This window comes from Leucopleurus acutus (genome assembly GCF_964270905.1).
Source record: "Leucopleurus acutus genome assembly, chromosome: 6".
Taxonomy (NCBI): Eukaryota; Metazoa; Chordata; class Mammalia; order Artiodactyla; family Delphinidae; genus Leucopleurus; species Leucopleurus acutus.
In genome coordinates this window covers 49484256-49507711 of record NC_139149.1, presented here as the reverse complement: position 1 = coordinate 49507711, position 23456 = coordinate 49484256, and the positions used below count along the sequence as shown (strand labels likewise).

The 23456-nt window shown below is 37.4% G+C and overlaps 1 protein-coding gene across 1 annotated transcript in view; it reads left to right on the top strand.

Moving 5' to 3' along the window:
• Positions 1 to 23456, top strand: part of FAP (fibroblast activation protein alpha) — a gene marked incomplete at its 5' end in the record, with an annotated part of 71230 nt that overhangs the window by 27691 nt on the left and 20083 nt on the right. Inside the window, 7 exons of the mRNA XM_082841621.1 lie at positions 1463 to 1598; positions 5203 to 5247; positions 11495 to 11599; positions 11698 to 11768; positions 14130 to 14183; positions 15818 to 15942; positions 19822 to 19869. Coding sequence (XP_082697747.1) covers positions 1463 to 1598; positions 5203 to 5247; positions 11495 to 11599; positions 11698 to 11768; positions 14130 to 14183; positions 15818 to 15942; positions 19822 to 19869 — 584 coding nt within the window. The remainder of the gene's footprint in view (positions 1 to 1462; positions 1599 to 5202; positions 5248 to 11494; positions 11600 to 11697; positions 11769 to 14129; positions 14184 to 15817; positions 15943 to 19821; positions 19870 to 23456) is intronic.

Genomic DNA, 23456 nt, shown 5'->3' with positions numbered 1-23456 from the left:
GGCTTCTTCCAAGTCTGACCTACTTTCTCCCAGGGTTTGTAGATCATGCTTATCACATGTGTATGACAAACAGGAGAAGATACGCCAACTCTCTCCAAATATTAGCGTTTTTCACTAGGATGCAGTCTATTTGAAACGGTCTGGTTGTAGAATTATCTGTTTTGGAATTAACTGCAGGCAGACAGGGACAGAAGCATTCTCACTTCCCCAGCATGGTGCCCTATGTACATCTTGTCTGATTAGTCCTGGTCATTCAGGTTGAAGTGGGTAAAGGGGAGGGGTCCGCAAGCCCTGCCTGGTGGCCCTCCTTACCCCTTCCCACACCCTATCCCACCGGGGCCAGTTGATTGATCACTAATAGGAAAAAAAAAACCTCATCAGAGGCCTCTGCTGGGCTTTGCCAAGATGAATCCCCTCTCAGATAATCAAAAATGGCTTCTTTAAATTATCCATTATTCCCCACCCTAATCTAGTTGATGAAAACTTGACTGAATACATCTGGTTTTTTATGTGTCATTCTCCTTAGGAGGCAAGCAGAATGATAGGAAGAGCATCATGTATGGAGTCATGAGGCTTGTTTAAGCATCTGTAAAATACTAACAATACAATAGTAATAGCTAACATTTTTTGAGCACTCGCTATGTAGTGAGCATAGTCTGTAAGCACTTTAAGCGTTCTCAGTAGATCTTTACAGAAAGCTTTAAAACTGGTACTATTATTATTCCCATTTTATATAGAAACAGAGCCTTGGGTATGTTAAGTAATTAGCCTAAGGTAGTATAACTAGTAGGAGATAAAGCCAGAATCTGAGCCAGAGACCCCTTCTAGCTCTGTGATTCCTTTTATATTAATGTCCAACATTCTGTGGTTCATTTATATTGCTGTTCTCTTAACTACAAGTTCACCCTCAGAGCCAAGTAACCATTGCTGCCTTTCATTGACATCCACTTTGTGCCAAGCATTGTTTGAGTTACTTTGCATACATCATCTCCATTTTATTAACCTGAATTTCAACCCCTGACCATGGTCACACCTAAAACTCGGCTTCCAACACAAGCCTGCCTATCTTTTACCCACTTAGCTCTCTTTCAACTAGTTAAGAAGCGAAAATTTGAGTTTAGCTATGGGAAAATAGCCAGTTTAATGCTTTTTCTCCTCTAGATTGACCAGTAGCTTTGGCCTTCCGTCTTAAATTTTTTCCTGAGATATAAAAATCCCAACTGGGAGAAAACTCAAGTGTAAACTAATTCTATTAGATGAATGAACTCTCTTATAGATATTCTTTAAAAGTCAGCAGGTATATTTAAACTTTCTCTGCAGAGAAAGGAATGTTTTGCCTTCCTTATCTATGGAATAAATATTTCAGATAATAAAATACATCCTTTAGAAAGCACAAATTAAGAAATTATTTGAATGTGATCTTGATTTATGGTTGTGACTGTCTGTTTTGATTTGTTTGCAGTGATTATTATTTCAGTTGGCTTACATGGGTTACTGATGAGCGAATATGTTTGCAGTGGCTGAAAAGAATCCAGAATGTTTCAGTCTTATCTATATGTGATTTCAGGGAAGACTGGAAGACATGGAGCTGTCCAAAGGTAAGTTGTATTAAAACCATAGAGGTGTGTTTCTGAAGATGAAAGTACAAGAGTGGTGACTTATTTATAGCTAACATTTTATATTATAAAGCAGAATTACTGCACTCAACTCCCAACTGCAAAAAAACCTCTCTATTCAAAGTTTCATTATTTTTATTAAATAAATAAGATACCTTTTGTTTTCTTGAAAGACTTTAGCATTGAAACTGAATAGAGAAAAAGACTAAATGAAACAATGTAATACTGGGAAAATCAGTAGGATGGGAATTTCCATTAGGATGGAAATCCATCCTTTTAAGATTATAAGATTGGTAGTCAAAAAAAGCAAAATAATGAAGATGAAAAGATAAGATGGGTCCATTAAGGAAATAGATGTGTTCTATTCAAAAGAATTAGCAAATGGTAACATGTTCTATTCAATGTCAAAACTGAAAAATAAAAACTCCAGAGTAAACAAATATTATCAAAGGAAAGCCAAATACTCCCATTTGAAAATCAAACGTAGATAACTAAGAATGACATGAAACAGATCAAATTATCTTGCTATCCTGTTATCTTAGAAGAGTGCTCAATACTGTGCTAATTTTAGGGAGAAAAAACTTAAAAACTAGGCACGGATTTATTGTTGAGTTTTAATTGTTTTTATTGCTCAAATCCAAACATAATCTGTTGAATTAATGAGTCAGAAAACTACTTCACCAATAGAAAATCTTCAAAATAAGCCTGTTCATAAGTACTCACATTAGAGACTAAGAAACACAAAATGTTTTCTTTAAATAGGAAATTTTATGGGTACATTTCATGAGACATCTAATTATGAAGAAATGTTTCATTAAACCAAATATAGAATAAACCTATTTTATAAAGTAAGAAAAAAAGCACAAAGCAATCAAAGTAAAACACTAAATTCCATCTAGAAATTAGGACATTATGTTTTGCAAGAAAAAAGTCATATGAATCTGTTTGGAAGTATATCAGGACTATAATAGTCAACATTACTCAGGCTAAAAATATTTTTAAATCACTACTGTGTCTATAAGAAGCTTGACTAATTTTGATGGAATATGTTAGAGCTGATTTTTATCTTATTTATAGTTTGATATACAAAGCAGAAAGATTTTTTTGGCTTTAATGCAGTATCATAGGCAAAAAAAAAAGAATAAACTTGATTGTTCTAGTTAATTAAAAGCCATCAGTCTGATTAGTCAGCTTTGGGTGAATATAACTTTAATGTTTTCATTGACTCTAGATACTAGGAATTATTGCTTTAATTTTACTAGTTTAAAACTATAAGATTGGTCATTTAGATACAATTTTTAGCTCTTAAAACTAGGCATTTAAAACTGTGATTGCTTTGGAATTTGAAATTCTAATTTATCAAATCTGAGACAACTTAATCCAAACTGACAGAACATATAAGATGCTCATTCAATGAGATGTGGAATTCCCTGGAATATAAGCTTTAGTTTTATGGCCAAAATCAATGATTAAGTTTAGAATACCAGGTTTGAATAACCTTAGAATTTCAAAACAACCTCTGTTTCAAAATAGTCTGGTAAGTTCATGGAACATATTTTCAGATTTAAGAAAAACAGGGCTGAATTTTCCAGTAACCATACTCATGACTGGTGTGTGTGTGTGTGTGTGTGTGTGTGTGTGTGTGTGTGTGTTTTGTTTTGAAAACAAATAACATTTAAGGTTAAGTGACGGCTACACTTTATTCATGTTGGGAGTCATACCCAAAACAAAGAGGCAAAGGAAACTGACAATAATTGCTTAATATAACTATATTAATAATATTTATTAAGAAATTTGTAGTTTGGGGGAGAAACATCATAGTATTCTTTCTTCTCTGAAAAGGGAATTAAAATTAATTTTATCTTAATAACTAGAAATAATGAATCAAAAAAGTTTTGCTTTATTAAGTCTTGTCTTAACTTGTTCTCTCTGAGACACTGGCCTATCCTTGTAAGAGAAAATCCAAACTGTGTTTTTAAAATTTATTATTCCCTTGCTTTTTTTGACAGTACTCTCTCGTGGTTCTCTTTCTACTTTACTGACTGTTCTTTTCCTTTCCAGCTCTTCCTCTTCTGACTTCTCTAGAAATCTTATTATTTTCCAAGTTAATGTATTTGCAAGATAGGCTAACTGCTATAACAATTACAACAACAAAACCCCTCCAAAATTTCAGTGGGTTAATACAATAGGAAGTTTTTGCACATTCATGTAACCATCTAATAGTGAGTCCAGGTAAGTGGGGAATGGTGAGGGTATGGGATGGGGTCCCCTGCTTAACAGAGTCATTCAGGAACACAGGTTGATAACATTTCTGCTATCTTCATCTAGTGGCTTCTAAGGATATTCAAGGTTATTCAAACCTGGTCATCAACATTCACCGGGGCGGGGTGGGGGGGTGGGTGGAAAAAGAATGGAGGATCATGTGAGAGGGTCTTACAGATTAAGTGCAGAAACAGCACAGGTCACTTCTGCTCACATATCCCGGGTTAGAACTTATCACATGACCACATCCAACTGGAAGGGGGCCTGGAAAATGTAGCCTACCTGAAGTCCTAGCAAAAACAGGAAATGGTTGCTAATTATCCTACAGTCTCTGTCACAACTCTATGATTCTCCTAGGTGATTTTTATCTAATACCAGAGGTTTTCAATTACCACTTGCCCTACAAGTTCATTCTGAGGATTTGAACTTGTATGTATCTCTGGCTACATCTTCTCTGCTCCACCCTCACTACCGCTACGTAGATTTGGGTCTTTAGCATCCTTTTTCCAACATTACAGTAGCCTTCTAATGGCTCTTTGTGCTTCTCTCTATCTTACCCACTTAATCCATTCTCTGTATCATGTTCCCAATTATATTTTTAAAATTGTGATTCTGAAGTCTTTCAAAGGACTTACCTACAGGAGAAATCCAAATTTCCTAGGGTGGAATAAAATTTTCTCTACAGTCTTGCTGATCCCTATACATTTTCTCATCTTCTCTTTCCCACAGTCACCCTCCATTCAGCCATACTGAGCCACCTGTGGTTTTCTAAGCTGGCCTTGTCTCTATGCTTTTCATTCTATCTAGAATGTTTATCCTCTAATTGTCTATAAAAGTCTATTCATTTTTTTAGGCTTATTAAATATTTGTTCAATAAATGATTGATTGTACTATGCTAAAATATATACCAAAATAAGATTCAGTGCAAATTTTAAGATTTCTAGCTGCTTCATGAGATTGAGAAAAGAAAAAATTTAACCTAAACTCCTCTGTGAAATGCCTTTTTACCTACATGACACCAAGTGTTTGGCTTGTGCTAGGCCTCCATAGATATTGTCATAATTCCAGTCACTGCCTTATAGAAAATTTAACCAGAATTATGAATGGTTTGCAATAAGATACAGCCCTTAGATCATCCTTGTGTACGCAATGGTGTTGTTGTATTAGATTTTGAATATAGTCATCTTAAACTCAAGTGTGAAGTTAGTTGACTAGCAATGATATACTCCGACCAGGCAGCTTAACTTGTTCAAATGTCCAGATTATATTTAGGGAAAACTGTCCTCCTAATACTATGCTTTATTTGATCTTTTTTTTCTTTTAGACCCAGGAACATATAGAAGAAAGCAGAACTGGATGGGCTGGTGGAGTATGATTGCTATCTTTTCCTTATCTTTTAATGAAATTCTCAGCTATCAAAGGACTATTTGAAATGTATCCAAACTGGCACTACTTGCTTTTATAGAAAAATATCAAGGTAAAAAACACAAAGGTAGTGATCCCTTCAGTAATTTTGTGCCAGACAATTTTTTTTTTTTTTTTTTTTTTTTTTTTTTTTGCTGTACACGGGCCTCTCACTGCTATGGCCTCTCCCATTGCGGAGCACAGGCTCCGGACGTGCAGGCTCAGCGGCCATGGCTCACGGGTCCAGCCGCTCCGCGGCATGTGGGATCTTCCCGGACCGGGGCACGAACCCGTGTCCCCTGCATCGGCAGGTGGACTCTCAACCACTGCACCACCAGGGAAGCCCCAGACAATTTTTAATGTGTATATATTTAGAATTCTATTAAGAATAAATCATATACCTCATGTTCCAAACTTAACTTTTTCAATCAACTCTCTGATATCCATAATTAATATTACCTCTTTAAAAATACAATAAAGATCATTTTTCAAAAGAGAATACAATCCCTGATTTGCTTAAAATAATCTGAATAATTATTAGCCATTTGAATCCAAGGAAAATAATGACATTGGGTATCCTTGGTTTAGAGACAACCTACTGCTTATTAAATTTTATATAAATTAAATGATTAGATGTATTTCATATATATGCATATTCATTCTAGTTTTTAAGTAAAGTGGTATCAAATAGGGAAGTGTGTGTTTTGGTATGGTTTGTGATCACATATATCTGGATTTTTTTTGAATAGTTTTATTCAGAGATTTATAAGGATTTTTTGTGTAAAAATAAATCATGTTTTAGGAAAATATCAATTGTATCTTGTATCCTATATGGAGAATACAAAATAGGACAGATAATACGTGAATGCTGTGTGGATGGTCCATTTACCACACACATGTGGTTGATTTCAGCTAGCATTTGGGTGGGAAAAAAAGGCTGCTGCTTCTGAAATTTGGACACATGCAAAGAAAAAAGAAATTCTTAAGAACTAGTTTAACACATTAACCCAAGACAAGGGACGATAAAGAATTCAGAAATCAATTCTAAGATGATGTCTTGTAAAAGTTTAAATTAAGATGGGGTGTGAAGTGAAGTAAAAATCTTCAGATATTCAAAATTCTTTTCTGTATACTTTCCTGGATTCAGCAATTTTAGCTTACATATATTTACTTTCTGTCTTCAGTTAAAGATACTTCCGTTTTATTCATTAACTAGAGAATAGTTATTACTTTATTAATTGTATAAGTAAATGTACATTACATTCTAAAATAAGGTAACAAGGATAAGTGTGTAATTCAGAAAAAAAGGAAAATCCTATTTTATTTTATTTTTAATATTTATTTATTTATTTGGCTGCACTGGGACTTAATTGTGGCACATGGGATCTTTTTCACTGCAGTAGGCGGGCTCTTAGTTGCAGCATGCAACCTGGGCCCCCTGCATTGAGAGCGCAGAGTCTGAACCACTGGACCACCAGGGAAGTCTTGAAAATCCTATTTTAATTCACTCTTCAACGCTGTACTAAATAACACAGGAAACATGAGAAGCAGTCAGTGAAAGAACAGGATTTTATAATTTTTTTGGATTCTTGGTCAATCAGAAGCTCACCTTCCAGAAAGATAATTCCTAGATCAGCATTTGAAAACTTGAGGAAAGGGAAAAAATTAATTTATGAGTTTACTGCCATTATAGAGATTTCCTGTAAAGAATGAGGGAAGAAAGAACACTTGAATATGTCTTTTAGCTGTGTTCTCCACGAAGATAGTATAACTAGAGTTTCTATAAAGTAACATGAATGATGTGATTTTACAAATAGATAATGATACCAACAACCTTATCAAAGACATGATCTAAGAATCCATACACATTTATTCTGAAAATAGTGCCACCATTCAAAACACACTGAACTATTTTAGAATGCATCTTTTGAAATCTCCTATGTATAAGCATCTTGAGGAAAACAATTGTATCTTATCAATTTTTATAGTTTGTATAGCACCAGCCTTGCAATCTCAGCAAACAGTAGCTGGATGAATGGATGAATGAATGAATGAATTGCCTTCTAAAGCTTTAGAATATTGTTTTAAATACCCTCAGTGGAAGCACATATGTGTCCTTTGAGGGAAGGTGATGTCTCTACATTAAATCAAAAGCCATGCCAACATAAATCTAGTGAATAAGTGAAACGTGTATCTGCAACATATGATTTTGCACTAGATCATTTTAATATCTGTAGCTTTAGAATTCTATTGGGAAAATTATTTTTCTTGTGTACTAATCTCAATCTCTTCAAATGTATCCAATAGTCAGTAAACTTTCTGAATATCAGAAGAGGAATTGTCAAATTTTTTTTGAAATGATAGCTTTCAAGAGTAAGTTCACACTTCCCCAAGGCAACTGCTTTCAAGAGGTCAGTCATTAGATTTTATAAGTTCTGACACATCTTTTGAACTCATGACTTTATTTAGTTATAACTCCTGTGTGGTAATATGCTGCATAGCTTCCTTTGACCTATAATCAAACCAGTGGCTTAATAAAAGTGCCCAGAAATAACCTAGAAATGTTTGTCTTTCAGACATTTGTTCAAATAATATTTATGAGGGTTTTGGATAAAGTGTACAGGCTAGTCATATTAATATAAATTTAAAGAGCAATTTTAGAGGAGTTGTTCCTTTAGTATTTATCAAAGAGATTTAAATTGAAAAAGACCTTTGGAGATCACCTATGAATTAGAAATGTGAGATTAAATGACTTGCTAAAAGTAGTTAACATGTTAGTTTCAGGCACAGAACTAGCAAGTAGTTTCTTAAGAATTTTACTTGTCACTTTCCTTTCCTCCTGCATGAGATATTGTGTCTTAATTTGGGGGAAGTACCATAACTTCTTCTTTGGTATTTGATTAGAAAAATAACAGCAACAAATTCACTTTGAATACGTATATATTTTTTACCCTGTGGAGAACAGGCAATAAGGAAGATTTAATCAAAGAATCTAATATTTAATTACTAAAATGTGAAGAAGAAACACTGAAAACATAATGCTTAGATTGCAAAGCCACATTTAAATTATTTTAAAGTAATTAAGCAACACACCACACTTCCTTTAGGCGGTTGGCAAAATCCTTTGGCTCAGAAAAACGGATGTTCTACTTGATGCTTGAAAGTCTGTGCTTTTAACTGCATGTGGACTCAGTTTAGGCACAAGCCTTAGATAAGTAGTTCCTCAGGCTATTTACCAACTGTGGCAAGAAATTAACTGGTGGTAAATAACCTTACCTTCCAAGAAAAATATTTTAAGTGGCTTTGCACGTAAAGGTGAGGAATTTACCAGCACATCTAAGCATGATAAAGGGACCTCTGAAGAGGACTTGTTAAAATTGAGGCCCACCTAGTGACATGAGCTTATCTAGGGCTCAGGCGTGACCTGCCTTGAGAGGGACTTAACTCAGGATGCATTATGGACCTCACTCTGGCAAAGTGAAGGCGGAAATATTTCACAATCTCTTTACCTCACCCAAGTTACCTGCTCATCTAAAGCAGCTGTCTTGGATGTCTGCAATAAAAGGGGAGAAGATAACAGTCTTTGCCTAGCAAAATATTCTTCCTGTTTGCCCAATTCTAATATCTTAAAACATAACACTCTGCCCTCTTATTTTTTAATTTCAATGAAAATGAAGTTTTCAGTTTTAATCTAGAACTAAATCTTTTTTTTAGAGTTCCCTAACTAACTGCAGATGTAAAGAGAGTATTTTTTCTTACTAGGGCACCTTATAATATTTTGTGACCCCAGTTCCATTGTAGTGGTTAAGACAATGGGGAGCCAGTTTTTGTCTTTCATCTTGGGGGGGGGGAGAGGGAGACACTGTAAAGTGGTTACTAGTAAGTAATCATTTGGCTAAGAGGGTAGAGCCTCATTCTAAGATGAAAGAGCGATTTGTCAGACCTATGCTAGTGAAATTCCATCGGCAAAACTGCAAATCAGAATTTCCTATTCCAGGGCCTCTTGGCTCTCAATCTCACTGAGTCTCAATACACAAAATCCTACCAGGGCTGGTCTTATTATTAATGAAACTAATAAAGGAATCACATAAGGAGACAGCAGTTTCTCATTATTCCATTTTACATTTTGTTAAAAACATCAATTCTATGCCAAATAGATAAGACTTAGGACACTATATTGGTTCTCTAGAGTTGCTGTAACAAATTACCACCAATTTGGCTTAAAACAACAAAAATTCATCATTCTGGAGGCTAGAAGTCCAAAGTCAAGGGGTTAGCAGGGCCATACTTTGAAGTCTCCAGGGAAGAATCCTTCCTCACCTCTTTCAGCTTCTGGTGGCCCCTGGCAATCCTTGGACTTCCTTGGCTAGAGCTCCACCAGCTCCAATCCCTGCTTCCATCTTCATATGGCCTTCTTCCCTGGGTCTCTTTGAGTCCACATCTCTTCTTATGAGGTCACCAGCCATTGGATATAGGGCCCAGTCTAATCCACTATGATTGCATCTCAGTTCTTACCTTGATTACATCTGCGAAGACCCTATTTTCAGATAGCGGCATTGTCTTAGGCCATTTGAGCCGCTATAACAACATACCATAGACTGAGTGGCTTATAAACAACAGAAAATTATTTCTCACATTTCTGGAGCCTGGAAGTCTGAGATGAGTATGCCAACATGGTCAGGTTCTGGTGAGAGCTCTCTTCTGGGTTGCGAACCATCAACTTCTTGTTGTATCCTCAATGGCGGAGAGCAGAGCGGAGAGAGCCCTCTCTCTGGTGACTCTTGTAAGTGTACTAATCCCATTCGTGAGGGCTCTACCTTATGACTTCATCTAATCCTAATTACCTCCCAAGGGCCCCACCTCCTAATACCAAATACCATCCTTTTGGGGGGTTGGGTTTCAACACATGAATTTGGGGGGCACACAAACATTCAGTCCACAACAGTTATCCTCTGAGGTTGGGTTGAAAAGAATTTAGGGGAGCACTATTTAGACCCCACCAACACCACGTCAGATAAGTTGCATTTTAATATCATGAAATTCTAATCATGACTTTTATCAAAAAGCATCAAGTATCAAATCACAGGTAGGACCATCATTAAAGAGGCCTACAGCTACTTCCTTTGCTTTCTTTTTGCTCAGAAGTGGGTCCCAGCAAGATGGTATCAGCAAAATAGGTATTTGTAGCTAAAAGATACCAGTAGTTTTTTTTGGTTGTTGTTGCTTGGGCAGTTTTAAAGAATCTGAAAGTCTTGGCTTGCTGTCATGTGGAAGCGCTCCAGCTAAGAGAGCTGGTTTGGGGTAACTTGTAGGAATATCTACTCTGCTCTGCTCTGCATGATGTGGAATAGCTCTTTCCTCATGGGACACTTTCATCACATTACCATCCTTCCCCAACCCAATGACCGGGAAAAAAAGGAAACCAGCAGATGTAAAATGAGTCTCTTTTTTTAAGGGAGAAATTACTAGCTAAAATTTGGTGTGAGGACATTTGCAGGACTTTGGTTATCTGTACCTTTCAGGATGCTGAGGTGTGGCTTGCTCTGTTCAGGTCACACTAGACCTGTGGCAGGGACTCCTTAGGTCATCTGAAATTCCCAGCAGGTGGAGAGCATGGGCCCTGGGAAGAGGTCAGAGATGAGCAATGAGGTCTGCTCTGCTCCCTGAGTTCAAGGAGTAATCCTCCTGTTGGCTTGCCGTGCGTTACATTTTTCTCTCAAGCCCAGAAGTCTCTTCTTGCCATTAAAAACTGTGGCTAGCAGGTCATGATATTTTAATCTTTAAAATGTCTTTATTGCAGCATTAGCATTAGGTGCTTGGCATCAGACAAATCAAGAGTTAAAAGAGCTTCAGAAGAGTCACTTTGGCCAAAAGCCACATTTTGAGAATTGACTTGGTTAAACATCAACATTCATTTGTGATTCGTTTAACTCAATTTCAAATCACATAATCTCAGAACATAGAAATTCAATCAAACTAAACAATATAAACCCACGGGTATGTAGTAGCAATTAAGTAGTAGTTGGAATATGTAAGTGCTTGTTAGAAGCACCAGAAAAGCTGTCCATCTGAAAGAATGGAATTTCAGGTGTGAGTGACGGAAGGAGGGGAAGAAAGGCATTCTGGTCCCGATAATTATAACTACACATGGCTTTAAAAGAATCTATAGTTTGGTTTGTCTTCTGAACATAACCTCTGTTCATTTCTTTCAGTTCTTTGTTTCAACACCAGTTTTCAGCTATGATGCCATTTCATACTACAAAATATTTAGCGACAAGAATGGCTACAAACATATTCACTATATCAAAGACACTGTGGTATGTTCCTTCCAAGATTTATCTCCTCAAAGATCATTCACTTGAGGTTGCTCAAATAACGCTCAGCTTCACACAACATAATGTTTGTCTTTTTATAGGAAAATGCTATTCAAATTACAAGTGGCAAGTGGGAGGCCATAAATATATTCAGAGTAACACAGGATTCACTGTAAGTATTGCATGAAGCTTGATGCACCATTCAGGTTTTAATTGGCACTGATGGACATACAAAGGATACAGCACCAGTTCTTTCAGTTAAGAGCATTTTTGTTACTTATTCTATAGTTTAGTTCAGACAGCTGTGGTTTCTTTAAGATTGCATATTCTTTAATAACTAGTCAACATGATTTCCTTTTGGAAAGAAGATTTAGTAGGTGGTTATTTCTCTTCTGGCACTTGGTATATAATTACATTAAAAGTATAAAAATTTTAAAATAGTAACTGGTTCTAAAGATAGATTTCCCCCCTAGCACTTGAAGCAATAAGCAAGATTCAGAAGTCCATGATGACAGCCCCTTGATATAGAAATGTTACTGTAGTGATTCATTGTTATATAAGTTTAAGATTATTATCTATAACAGCTATTATTTATTGAGCGATTGTTGTGTACAACGTACTGTAAAGTAGAAATGATGATCCCAGTTTTACAGATGAGAAAACTGATACTTGGAAATTTAATTAACTTGGCCAAGGCTACATAGTGGCAGAACTAGGATTTAAACCTAAAACACATTAAATCTAAGGTTCTTATTATTAACCTCAACATGGGGCTTCTTCCTTCCAGGTCTTTCCTTTTCAGTCCATCCTGCGTACTGTCTAAATAAATCTTCTTAAAATAAGCATTTACAAGCAAACATCTCTAATCAAGAATGTGCAGTTCCTTCCCCTTATTTTTAATAAAGTCCAAATCCAGGGCACTCTCTTGTAACCTGCCTGCCATTAGCTGGAGTTCTAAGAGCAAAAGAGAAGGATCATTAGTCCAACCTCACTGGATAAAAACTCTTTAGAAATCTATTGCTAATCCATGGAATTCTTTGAACTGTCGGCAAAGGAGTTTGGACATTACATGGGACAGCCATTAAAACCGCGCGTGTAAGAGGAGTGACAAGATAAAAACAAATGGGACAGTTCAGAAATAATATGTTTAGGAGGTAGGGGAAAACGGAAAGCAGGAAGACCCAGGTATGGTCATAATCTAGGCCTGAGGTGACAGAGGACTTAACTAGAAAAGTGGCCATGAAACCTGGACTCCAAGGGAAAACTATGGCTCCTTTTTTTTGCATCTTTGGAACTTGGCATATAGTGCCTGGCACACTACTGTCAAATGAATGAAAGGAAGAGTAGACACACAGTGACGAGAGAGGCTGAACAGCACTGGTGGGTCAATGGCTGTGAGGGAAAAGGAAAAGGAAAAAGAGAAAGTAGACTCTGTTCTAAGTGTTAGAGATAAAGACAACTGTGAAAACTTTGACATGGCAAGAAAACTGCAGGAGGCTGTTTGGAAAAGCTACTGAATAGTTTATTCACAGGTAGTTTGAGGTGATGTGGGAAAGGCAAGTATAAGTGATGTTTGGAGTCCCGTGAAGTCAGTAAAGGCATTTAGAAGGATGCTGGTTTAAAAGGTAAAATTAATACTAGGAGTAGGGTGTATTCTGTTGCTTTTTCCTTTTCCTGGGGATAACAAGGTTTTTATTTCAGTGAGGATATACAAGTACCTGGGTTAATAAAAAGTTCTGAGAATTAAAAATTAGTAACCAAACCTAGGTTATTCCAAACTTTTAACACTCTAATAATAGAGCTCGTCCTAAAAATAAAAATTAAAAATTAAAAGTCAGTTACTTTGTGATATTCAGATGAACTCACAGAGGAGGAAAAATTATGCCACTAAATTGGATTTCCCACTTCGTGGCTATAGTAAAACAGGTTAAAACTGGGACCCAGATACTTAGGTAACAAGTGTGTTCTTTTGTGACTTGTTCTGCTCCTGGGTAACTTCACATGGCCCTTTGTGTGGTATCCCTGGGCGGACGAGTTTCCTGATTTATAGAAAAGTTATCTACTGTCAGTGCTTCTGTAAACTAAGTTCTAAAGATGCTTGGAATCATAGACAAAATTAAATAGTATAGCATAAAAAATCAGTAGACTGTTAATTATGGAAATGAAAGGGGTGATATTAATCAAACATCCTAGTTTATTTTGTGTGACTCATAACTAATGCCTCAGAGTATAATATACATATAAGAAAAAAGAGTACTCAACATAGTTTTTCTCCTATAATTTATAAACATATTTATAAGAATATTTTATGTAGCTATAATTATATTTATATATGAATTATAATTTATAAAGTCAGAGTAAGAACACAAAATTCAGAGGTATGAACAGCAGGGATTTGTGTACATAAGTGCCAATTAATTCTTTCATAAATGAACATTGGACTATATTGTTTACTGTATTAGTATTAGTATTAACAATTCTATCACCATTTAGTCATCAATACTTATTTACTAACTTCTGAATATATTTTCAGGTTTTATTCTAGCAATGAATTTGAAGGCTACCCTGGAAGACGAAATATCTATAGGTAATTTATATCAATTTATTCTAGTATTTTTATATATTGAAATTTAAATAAAAATCTGTCAGAGTCCTCAGAATGTATAGAATATTTTTAAAAGACTGAAATGTAATAAAATTAATTTGTGAATTAAAATAAAATATTAAGACTGTTGTACACCACATCAGTATAAAAATATACACCCCCCAACATATTAGCTGACTCAAAATGTTTTCAAAAAGAAAAATCAAGAAATTTTAATGCTGATATAAACATGGTACTAAACATTTCAACTAAATTTAGAGGTAATTGAGGAAATTCATTTTCCTGCTGTGTACCAGGCATTGTATTTATTCCCATAATGTGTGCTTTCTTTTAATGTGACTTGCTTTGTCATAAACCTATTATGATTGGAAAGAATTCACCTCTGTTCCTAAATTAGTGTTTAAGTTAGTCCACTGGCCCCCATGGTGGCTGGAATGGTGCCCTTTAAAGCCCCTTCTGGATGTGGAAACAAAAACAATAGCTACCATGGGCTGGTGGTCTGCTATAGGCACATTTTTATCTGCTTTACATATGTAATTTCGTTTAATCCCCACAACAACTCTATGAGGTTGGTGGTATTGTTGGAGCCAAAATTTATACTTGGGCATGCTGACCTTAACTCCTTACGTTAACTGCCTACGTAATGTTTTCCAAGGTCACACCAAAATATGAACATGAATACTACTAACTGTAGCTGAGAAAACAAGAAATTTTTCCCTCTGCTGCATTCCTCTGTTCCCTCCTGGCTCATGGCTTCTCATCTGTTGAGAAGACTCCCTCTCTGATGATAGCAATAGCTCTGGCCACCTTCTAACATGCCCAAGGCAAGGTCAGGGGCAGCAGCAGAAGGAACACTGCAGTGGCCACAGGTAACCTTACTAGCCACAGCAGGACTCCAACTGTGCTTCCATCCTGGCATAATTCCACCTGGTCATCCCCAAATGAGACTCTGAGCGTTTGGGGTAAAGTCTGGGAGGCTGTTTGTTAAAGCCAGTCACCCAGAGAGTGGGCCCAGACTTGGTAGGTACAGGTTGGCTTGTGTAGGAATGTGTGGAGGGAACATTTCCAGGAAGAGCTTCCATGAGCCTAAATTTCCTGCCAAATAAAATGAAAGCCACAGGAGCTACTTAGAACCGTGTTTCTTATTTGCAATTGGCTTATTACTAATTTCCCCTTCTAGATATATGATAAGGACAGGGACCCCTGTTTTTGGTGATACTGTCAGATCTTCATTCTATCTTTTGCCGTGGGAACACAGGAAGAAAGATGGGGCGTGGAAGAACTATGCATTCTCAACCACTTTGTAAAGTGTAAGAAAGTGATGGTTAGGAGAAGTGACTACTTGGCTCCCATTCGAGGTGTTAGATATTTCTCACACCGCAGGAAAACCACAGAGGGCTTCTCTCTCAAAGTCTGTGCCTATTCAGGCAAAGATGGACTGAAAATCAGACAAATCAAGATCCTGTGATTCCCCCTTTACTTTAAACGATATTGGCAACAGAAAAATAGAGTGAGTTTGATGTCAATATGTAAATTAGTCATTTTACATGGAGTAGTACATTTTGATAAATACAATCTCAAAATTTCAGCTTAGTTTTATTTTCATTTTCCTCTAGAATTAGCATTGGAAGCTATCCTCCAAGCAAGAAGTGCATTACTTGCCATCTAAGGAGAAAAAGGTGCCAATATTACACAGCAAGTTTCAGCGACTATGCCAAGTACTATGCACTCGTCTGCTACGGTAGGTAACGGACCTAACACATTCTCTACCCTCCTCTGCCACTTTCTTTGTCCTCGTCATCACTATCTGATCAATCCTTAGCTACAGGTTACTGAGCACCTGTTATATGTGAGGAACTGATCTAGGTTATCTTATCTAATGCTTATGGGGAAAAATATAAGGAGGATAGGAAGGGATTATTATCTCCATTTTTTGCAGTTGAGGAAACAGACCTTCTGTTAAAGGTCCACACTGCTGGTAAGCGTGAGAGCCAGATGGGAGCAAGAGTCCTTTGGCTGTAAATCCCAGCCTCTTACCACCAAGTGCCACAGCACCATGATGTTGTATTGCCAAAACAGTATCATAAAAAGAAGTGTCCTCTGATAAAATGGTTGCTGGACTTCAGCCCCATTTACCTGCAGAAATGTCAATCTCCTATAGCCAGGGAAAGAAACCTGAGCTCTTTGCCTTGGAGGCCAGCAATTCTTTGAACTATAGCTTCAATGCAGATGGAAAATGAGCTTTTGTCACCTAGTACGTTCTTTCTAAATTTGGGAAACATGATAAGTAATTCATTCAAGTATAAAATAAACAAGTAATAAAATATACTAGACATTTCCTGGATGTTTAGGCTATATGTCCATTTAGCAAATACTTTCTATCCAGATAATTTCATTTTATGTGTAACCTTTCATCTATATCTTGGACACGTAGTAAAGTTGGGTTAGGCCATCAGTAGATCAATGAGATACATTAGGACCTTGGTAGTCATCATGGGGATTAGGAAAACTGACCTGTAAAATATCTACCCCTCCATTCTCTGTCCTGACACCACCTCCCTACCCCCATTAATCCCTGAGTTTCCATGGGAGTTGAGAGGGGACAGAAAACAAAGGGGGTTATTACCAAACATATGCCACTCTCCTGTTTCTGGTATTAACTCCCCATATTCAGGTGGGCAGCTCAGAGAATAAATAGAATCTTTGACTGATTGAGATCCCTGCTCAGTTGTAGAGGACCCTGAGGTCTTCTTTACTTCCCAGATGGAACACCACCCTGACATGCCACTTCCTCAGTCCAATCACCTGGGCCCAGAACCTCAGCCCCAGCCGTGGAAATGAGTAAGCATTTTAATCCAAACGCTCCCTTCAAGATGGCACAAGATGTCAGTTTAATACAACATTTTCACAAAAGGTTTGGTCAGTGGCATCTCTGAAAAGTCAAAAGATTGTTTTTCATGACCATATGTGCTGATTGTGGTTATGGCATTTCAAGGTATACATTAAATGTCCCTCTCAAGTTATGTGCAACATTTTTCATCCCAAGCTATGTGTTTATGCAGCATATATTGAAAGCTTACATGCCAGGCACATAGTATCATTGAACTAACTGTCCTGAGTCATCTGGTCTATTTTCTCTTCTGAAGGCAGAATCTGCTTTCCTTTCATCTTTATATTCATAAGGCCAAAAAGAATGATGAGTGCATAATAGACATTGAAGGTTTGCGGAATGAACATAGGTTCTAGGGAAGATCAAAACATTGCTGCCTTTTGCAGAGTGTACCCCAAACCTCATTTTTATGCTGATATATTTACTGATAACGACATCAGTGACCCTACACATAGAAACATGCATTTATATTTATATGCATTCTGCATTTGTACAGTGCTTTAATGCTTTTTGAAAGCGCTATACCACTTTTTATATCACTTTGTTTTCCTGAGATCTACTTGAGCCTAAGTGCCCCCTGAAGAGTAAGGAATCAAGGACTAAGCTCTCATCAAAAGTTGGTGAAAGACTCCTTTCTAGAACTTGAATCGCCTGACTTTTCCACACTCACTCTTCCTCGGCAGTATGGTAATTTCCCATTTAGCAAAAAATATACTGTGTGGGAAGCATCACATCGTCTGGTGTTTTTGAAGCTCCAGTAAAATGAGTCACTGCACCATCATAGGAAAAACCTTGAAATCTTTCCCTTTAGGACTAAGAGTAAAGCTTCATTATGTAACTTCAAACTCTCCAAAAGGGATGGTGAGTAAATCCCAGATAATAGGATTTTGAAATAGGTAAAGTCATACTGATGATGCTGATGGAACAAAAGCAATGCAAAGGATGCTTATGCCACTAGGACCACACCCTCAGACCACTTGTGTCAAGGGCGGTCAGTCATTAGTTTGTCTCATAGTTTGGGCAAAAGAGATATATATGCCAGTTGTCTCTATTAGAACTGCACACCCATGAAAATTCCATAAGGTCAATGTTGATTGACTAAAGTCTAGAAATTCAGATTCATGTCTCACTGCCTTACATTCTAACAAAAAATATAATGTGTATTTGTCCCTTTTAATAACGTTGAAGGAAAGCTAACCAAAATGAAAATCTCTGAAATTAAATTCTGTAAAATTATGAGACTCCACACAGTAAAGAACTGCTGGTTTTTGAGGGAGTCTTATAAACAATATTGCTTCTCCTTGCTCTCAGGTTAGACTGAAGAGTCAGGAAGGAAACCAATATTAGCTTTATTACCTGTAAAGCTTAATTGGAAAATGTGGCTAAGGTGTGAAGCTTCCTAATACTGCACCCCAGAATTACAATTACTCACACAAATATGGGTACAACTAGACAGCCACCGGCTTCGTCCATGGGGCTGGCCACTGTCACACTTACAGCACTGGAACAGATCAAAACAGTCCTGTTCTCTGCAGGCTGAAAGATGCCAGGAACAAGGTAGAAGAAGGAGCTTCTCATACTCCGGTTTTCTCAGAACTTACCACATAGGTCATTCCCCCTCTCCTTGTTTGGGACCAAGGATGCTCTAATGGCACTCCTGCCACAGAGGAGGAAGCATCAGGAGTGCAAATGAACATCTCCCAACCTCCGTGTTTGTTGCTTTTAACTCCTTGGCTGCCTGAGCAAATTTACCCTTTAAAAATGTATTTCCAAGTATTATTTATTCTATAGCTCCAGTAAGTGATAGTGTTTAATATTTGTAGATTTTGTTAAAAGGGCCAATTTCTGCACAGAGAACCTGAATTTCATATTGGAATATATGGTGGACAGTGGTTTGCCACCCAGACGTCCCATCTTCAGGTCTGAATCACTCATTTCTCTAGCTGCTGAGAGGGCTGGTGGCAGACACCTCCCAGCTGGGACCCCCACTCCCACCCCAGAGATTGCTCTCATCCCAGGCCACAGCTAATTACCACTTCATTCTGGGGTATAAAAGCCAGCTCAGTTGGCCCCATTCAAGACAACTCTGCAGGTCATACATCTCCAGAGCTCCCAGTGGGCTTGGCTGAGGTCAACACCACACCCCAGATGAACTTTTGGTGCACAAAATTCCTTCTGGGTCTGTTTCGTGGGGAATGTGACCCATCACAGCATATTTGAACAGGAAATATTTTCTATATAAATTTATTTCTGCATATAGTAATTAAATGAAAGAAAAAAAGATGCTGGGTTCTACCTACCAAAATAAACTGAACATCAAACCAAGAAGCCAGATTGAAAATACATTCTAGGTACTGGAGAAGGTTATTTGATAATAAAAACACAGCTAAAACTGGCCCATACAGCATATCTTCCCAGAAGGCTGTTTATCACTGCAGCTTCTGGGACCCATTTGTGTAATTAGATCTTAACTATTTAGGATCACTCTTGGAAAAGTGCACAGGCAACTCTTCTCTTATGTCTGTCCTTTGATTGGGCTCTGGTCTCATGTGTTCTTTCAATGTAACTTAAAAGGTGATGTTTAATTCTCTATGGGGAGAAAAAAATAGTTGCAGAATTAAAAGAGGTAATTGAGCTTGACAGTAATCACAAATACTACCAGAAGTTCTTGTTGAAAACTAAATGTTATTTTAAAACTAACCCATGTTTTTGTTTTCATCCTATGCACAGGCCCAGGCCTCCCAATTTCCACCCTTCATGATGGCCACACTGATCAAGGTACTCTCTCTCTCATGGTGTTATCTTGTCTTAAGAAATCCTGGACTCTTATGACACTAGAGGAAGCAAGACAGTTTCCCCACACCAACAAGGGGAACAGTGCTGGATTCTCTTATTGTAGAGCTTATGATTATATAGATCAGCCTATTCTTTGAGTCAAACCTGATCATATGAAATTTAATAATTATTTGCAGTAAGAACCTGGCATAATGCAAATATCTAAGAGGGATTAATCCTGTCTTCCCCAATCACCCTTATCAAAAACACAGAAGCTTAGAATTGGAAGGAAACTTAAGATTTTTAGTACAATCTCCCTCCCAAATAAGAAGACCTGTTTTTTTGGTAACATCCCAAACTGGAGAAGAGTTCCAGATATAACTCCAGTTCGAAGCAGAGGGTGACTATCACGCTAGCTTTTTTGTTTTAACAGCTACATCACACTGTTGCCACGTATGAGAGCCCTGAAATTTGGAGGCTCTTTCCATTTTCAATTTCTATCAAGACAGAACTCCTCCATCCCGATTTGAGATATTGGTTCAAAACAGTTCACAGCTCAAAGATGACCGTTTTTGCTCTCAACGGAGATACCGAAGTGTATAACTGCCCTGAGACTCTTCCTGCGGTTCTCTGTTATCTTTTGATTTACTATTAAACATTATAGGGTTGAAGTTGATGGAGTCTAGGGACAGTGAGGGACTTCAGTACTCTGCTTTGGAATTGGTTTGGCTGCCAGCCCAATGGCCTAAGTATAGGTGAAGATAAGAAAATGAGGAAAAACAGAGTAGATTCAGGAGCTCAGGACAGGACAGGCATTGTAATAATGACACTGTGAATTTAGTTTCAGTTTGAAGTTTTGCGTTTTTTTTTAACCTTGTGTCTAATAATGAAATACTTTTAAGAATAATAGATTGTATTTCTCATTGCAACCTGCAGTGAGAGAAATTTTAAAGCAAGAATAGTTTGGAATTTGTAAGTTTTTGTTTTAATGGAAGTCACCATAAATGTATAATTCTCATTTTATCATGACCGCAAAATAAAGGTCGGCTTCCTTTTTTTAATGAGTTTCTACTTTCTTACTATCCTTCTCATATTCTTGCCAGATACAAATTTCTGTACTGCTTGCAAAACCTTGTTACTTCACCCAATACTTACAAAACAGGGACAGTGTTCATGTCAGTCTCATATATGTCATATGTAATTATATGTTTTCTAACTCTCAAAACATAATGCAAAGTCTTTTACAGCACAGTTCTGCAAACTTGCCTCATGATGAAATTCTCCAGAGAGGTTTATTATAAATACAGATTCTCAGGCTGTCCCCAGAAATTCCAGTTCAGTAGGTATTATATTGGGCTAGGGAATCTGTATTTTTAATAAATCCCCAAATAAGTTTTGGAGTTGCTTTTTAGAGCAGATGATATTTCTTCTATTTATTTCTAGTTTTCTCAGCCATTTTCCACTGCATTTGGTGCACCAAATTTTCATTCAATAGATATTTATTAAGCACTATTACATTAAAACAGACACTGTACTAGATACTAGATCCTTAAAATGAACAGATACTGGGTTAGATATGGTCCCTGTCCTCAAGGAGATTATAGATCAGTGGGGAATGCAAACGTGCGAATGGGCAGTTACAACACAGTGGGGTAAGGTATTAAGATAGGGGAAATAGAGGTAGCATAAAAACATATAAGCAGGGCACCTCATCTGGGGTAGGGGACTTAGGAAATGTTTTCTAATGATAGCTACATTGACTTTAAGACTCATAAATATAAAGGAGGGATTGATGCTGTTTGGATGTGTAGCTTGCTCAAGTGGATTGGTATTGATACTCTTTACTGAAAGATGGGATTCACAGTGCAGAGAACATTTTGGAGAGAGGATGAATTTTGTTTTCAATGTTGAGTTTGAGGTACTGATGGCATATAACTAAGAAGAGCTGTCCTGGAGTGACATAGTTTTGGAACTGGATGTTGGAGGATTGTTTGAACTGAAGAGAATGATCATGAAGTCATTCATTTGTGGAATACATGGTTACTAAGTCCATGGAAATGGATGACGCAGCAGAGTGGGGAAAATGAGGGTGGGCAAGGGTAGTGGAAAGTGAGCCTAGAGTAAAACTGTGCAGAAAACCAACACAAGAAATGCAAAGCGAAAAATGAACCTGTAAAGGAGACCAAGGGGGAACAAGAAGGAGGACAACCTTGAGAGTATATGGAGTCATGAAAGGCAGGGGAAGAGAGGGTCTCAAGAAAAAGAGTGCTTATCTGTGTCAAGTGCTTCAGAGAGTGAAGCAAGACCTGCTCTAAATCAATGAGCTTAGCGAAATAAGGATGAGCATTAGCTTGGTCAGAGCAGTTTCATTGGAGCAGTGGAGGTAGAGGCCAGACTGAAGCAAATTAGGTCTGCATAGGAGGTAAATAAATAAAAAGAGACTATTTTCAGTAGGTCTGACTGATGAGCAAAGAGGTGGGATAATGACTGGAAGAGACTGATAGAGGTTTAAGTTAGTTTTTGAAAGCTGATAAACATTTGAGCATGGTTGAATGCTGATGGAAGAAATTTGGAGACCAAAAGGGGTTGAAGGCATAAAGGAGGGAGGTTGCTGAGCAGGTGGGCAAAGTGGAGTCCAGAGGCAGGTGAGGACATTAATCTCCAGCATTGTGATGAGAGAGAATGAAGAAATTACCGATGTAATTATATGAAAGTTTGTAGAAAACAGTGCAGTGGCTTCATTTTCTCTGCGAAGTGGGGTAAAGTCATTGGAAAATAACAGATAGTACTTGAACCGGATGCTATAAAAACCCAGAAGAGTTGACACTTGACATGGAGGGCCCAGTTGAGGCTTAGTTGCTTCGGGCAGAGCAGATTTTCATTAAAATTACCTAAGTGATTGAATAACTTTATTTATCAGATTTTCTGCAGATTCTTCACATAATTTAATCAATGAACAATATGTCATAGTTAATATGATTTAAACAAAAATCTCACATATGATTCATCATTCTTACCACTTGATTTCATTGTAATGAAGAGTCTTCAGACATTTGGAGAGCACATACTACATATCATGCACTTGGTACCGAGCATGCTGAGTGCTGAGTATACAATGATGAGTGAAAGAAGGTAAAAGGTACAGTCTGGGCTGTAGCACTCCTTGCCACATTATGTATTGCTAATGCACAGCCACATAGAGAAGTCCCATTGCCACCCCTCCCTCTCCTCACAGACCTTCGAAGTTCCATATTGCCTCCAAGGGGTGGGAAAATTGCACATTTAGTATCCATAAAAATGCAACCCTGGACTGTAGAAGCTTTAATAAGATTTTCCATTCAACTCGTCATTTCAGTAAGTCATGAATCAGAAAATTTCAGTAGCTAGGAACAGAGTAGAAAAGGAATCAAGGTCAACCCAACCAGGCAACATCTGCGTGTTGTCTCTGACTTCCAGTATCTGTCTACAGAATGATAAACATGGTCTACATAAATAAATATTGCAGCCATTCTTTGTGCTTACTCCACATAGATTCCCTTTATCCTTGACAGTTCCACACTGAGAACCCACACAAGAAGGAAGAGCTGGCT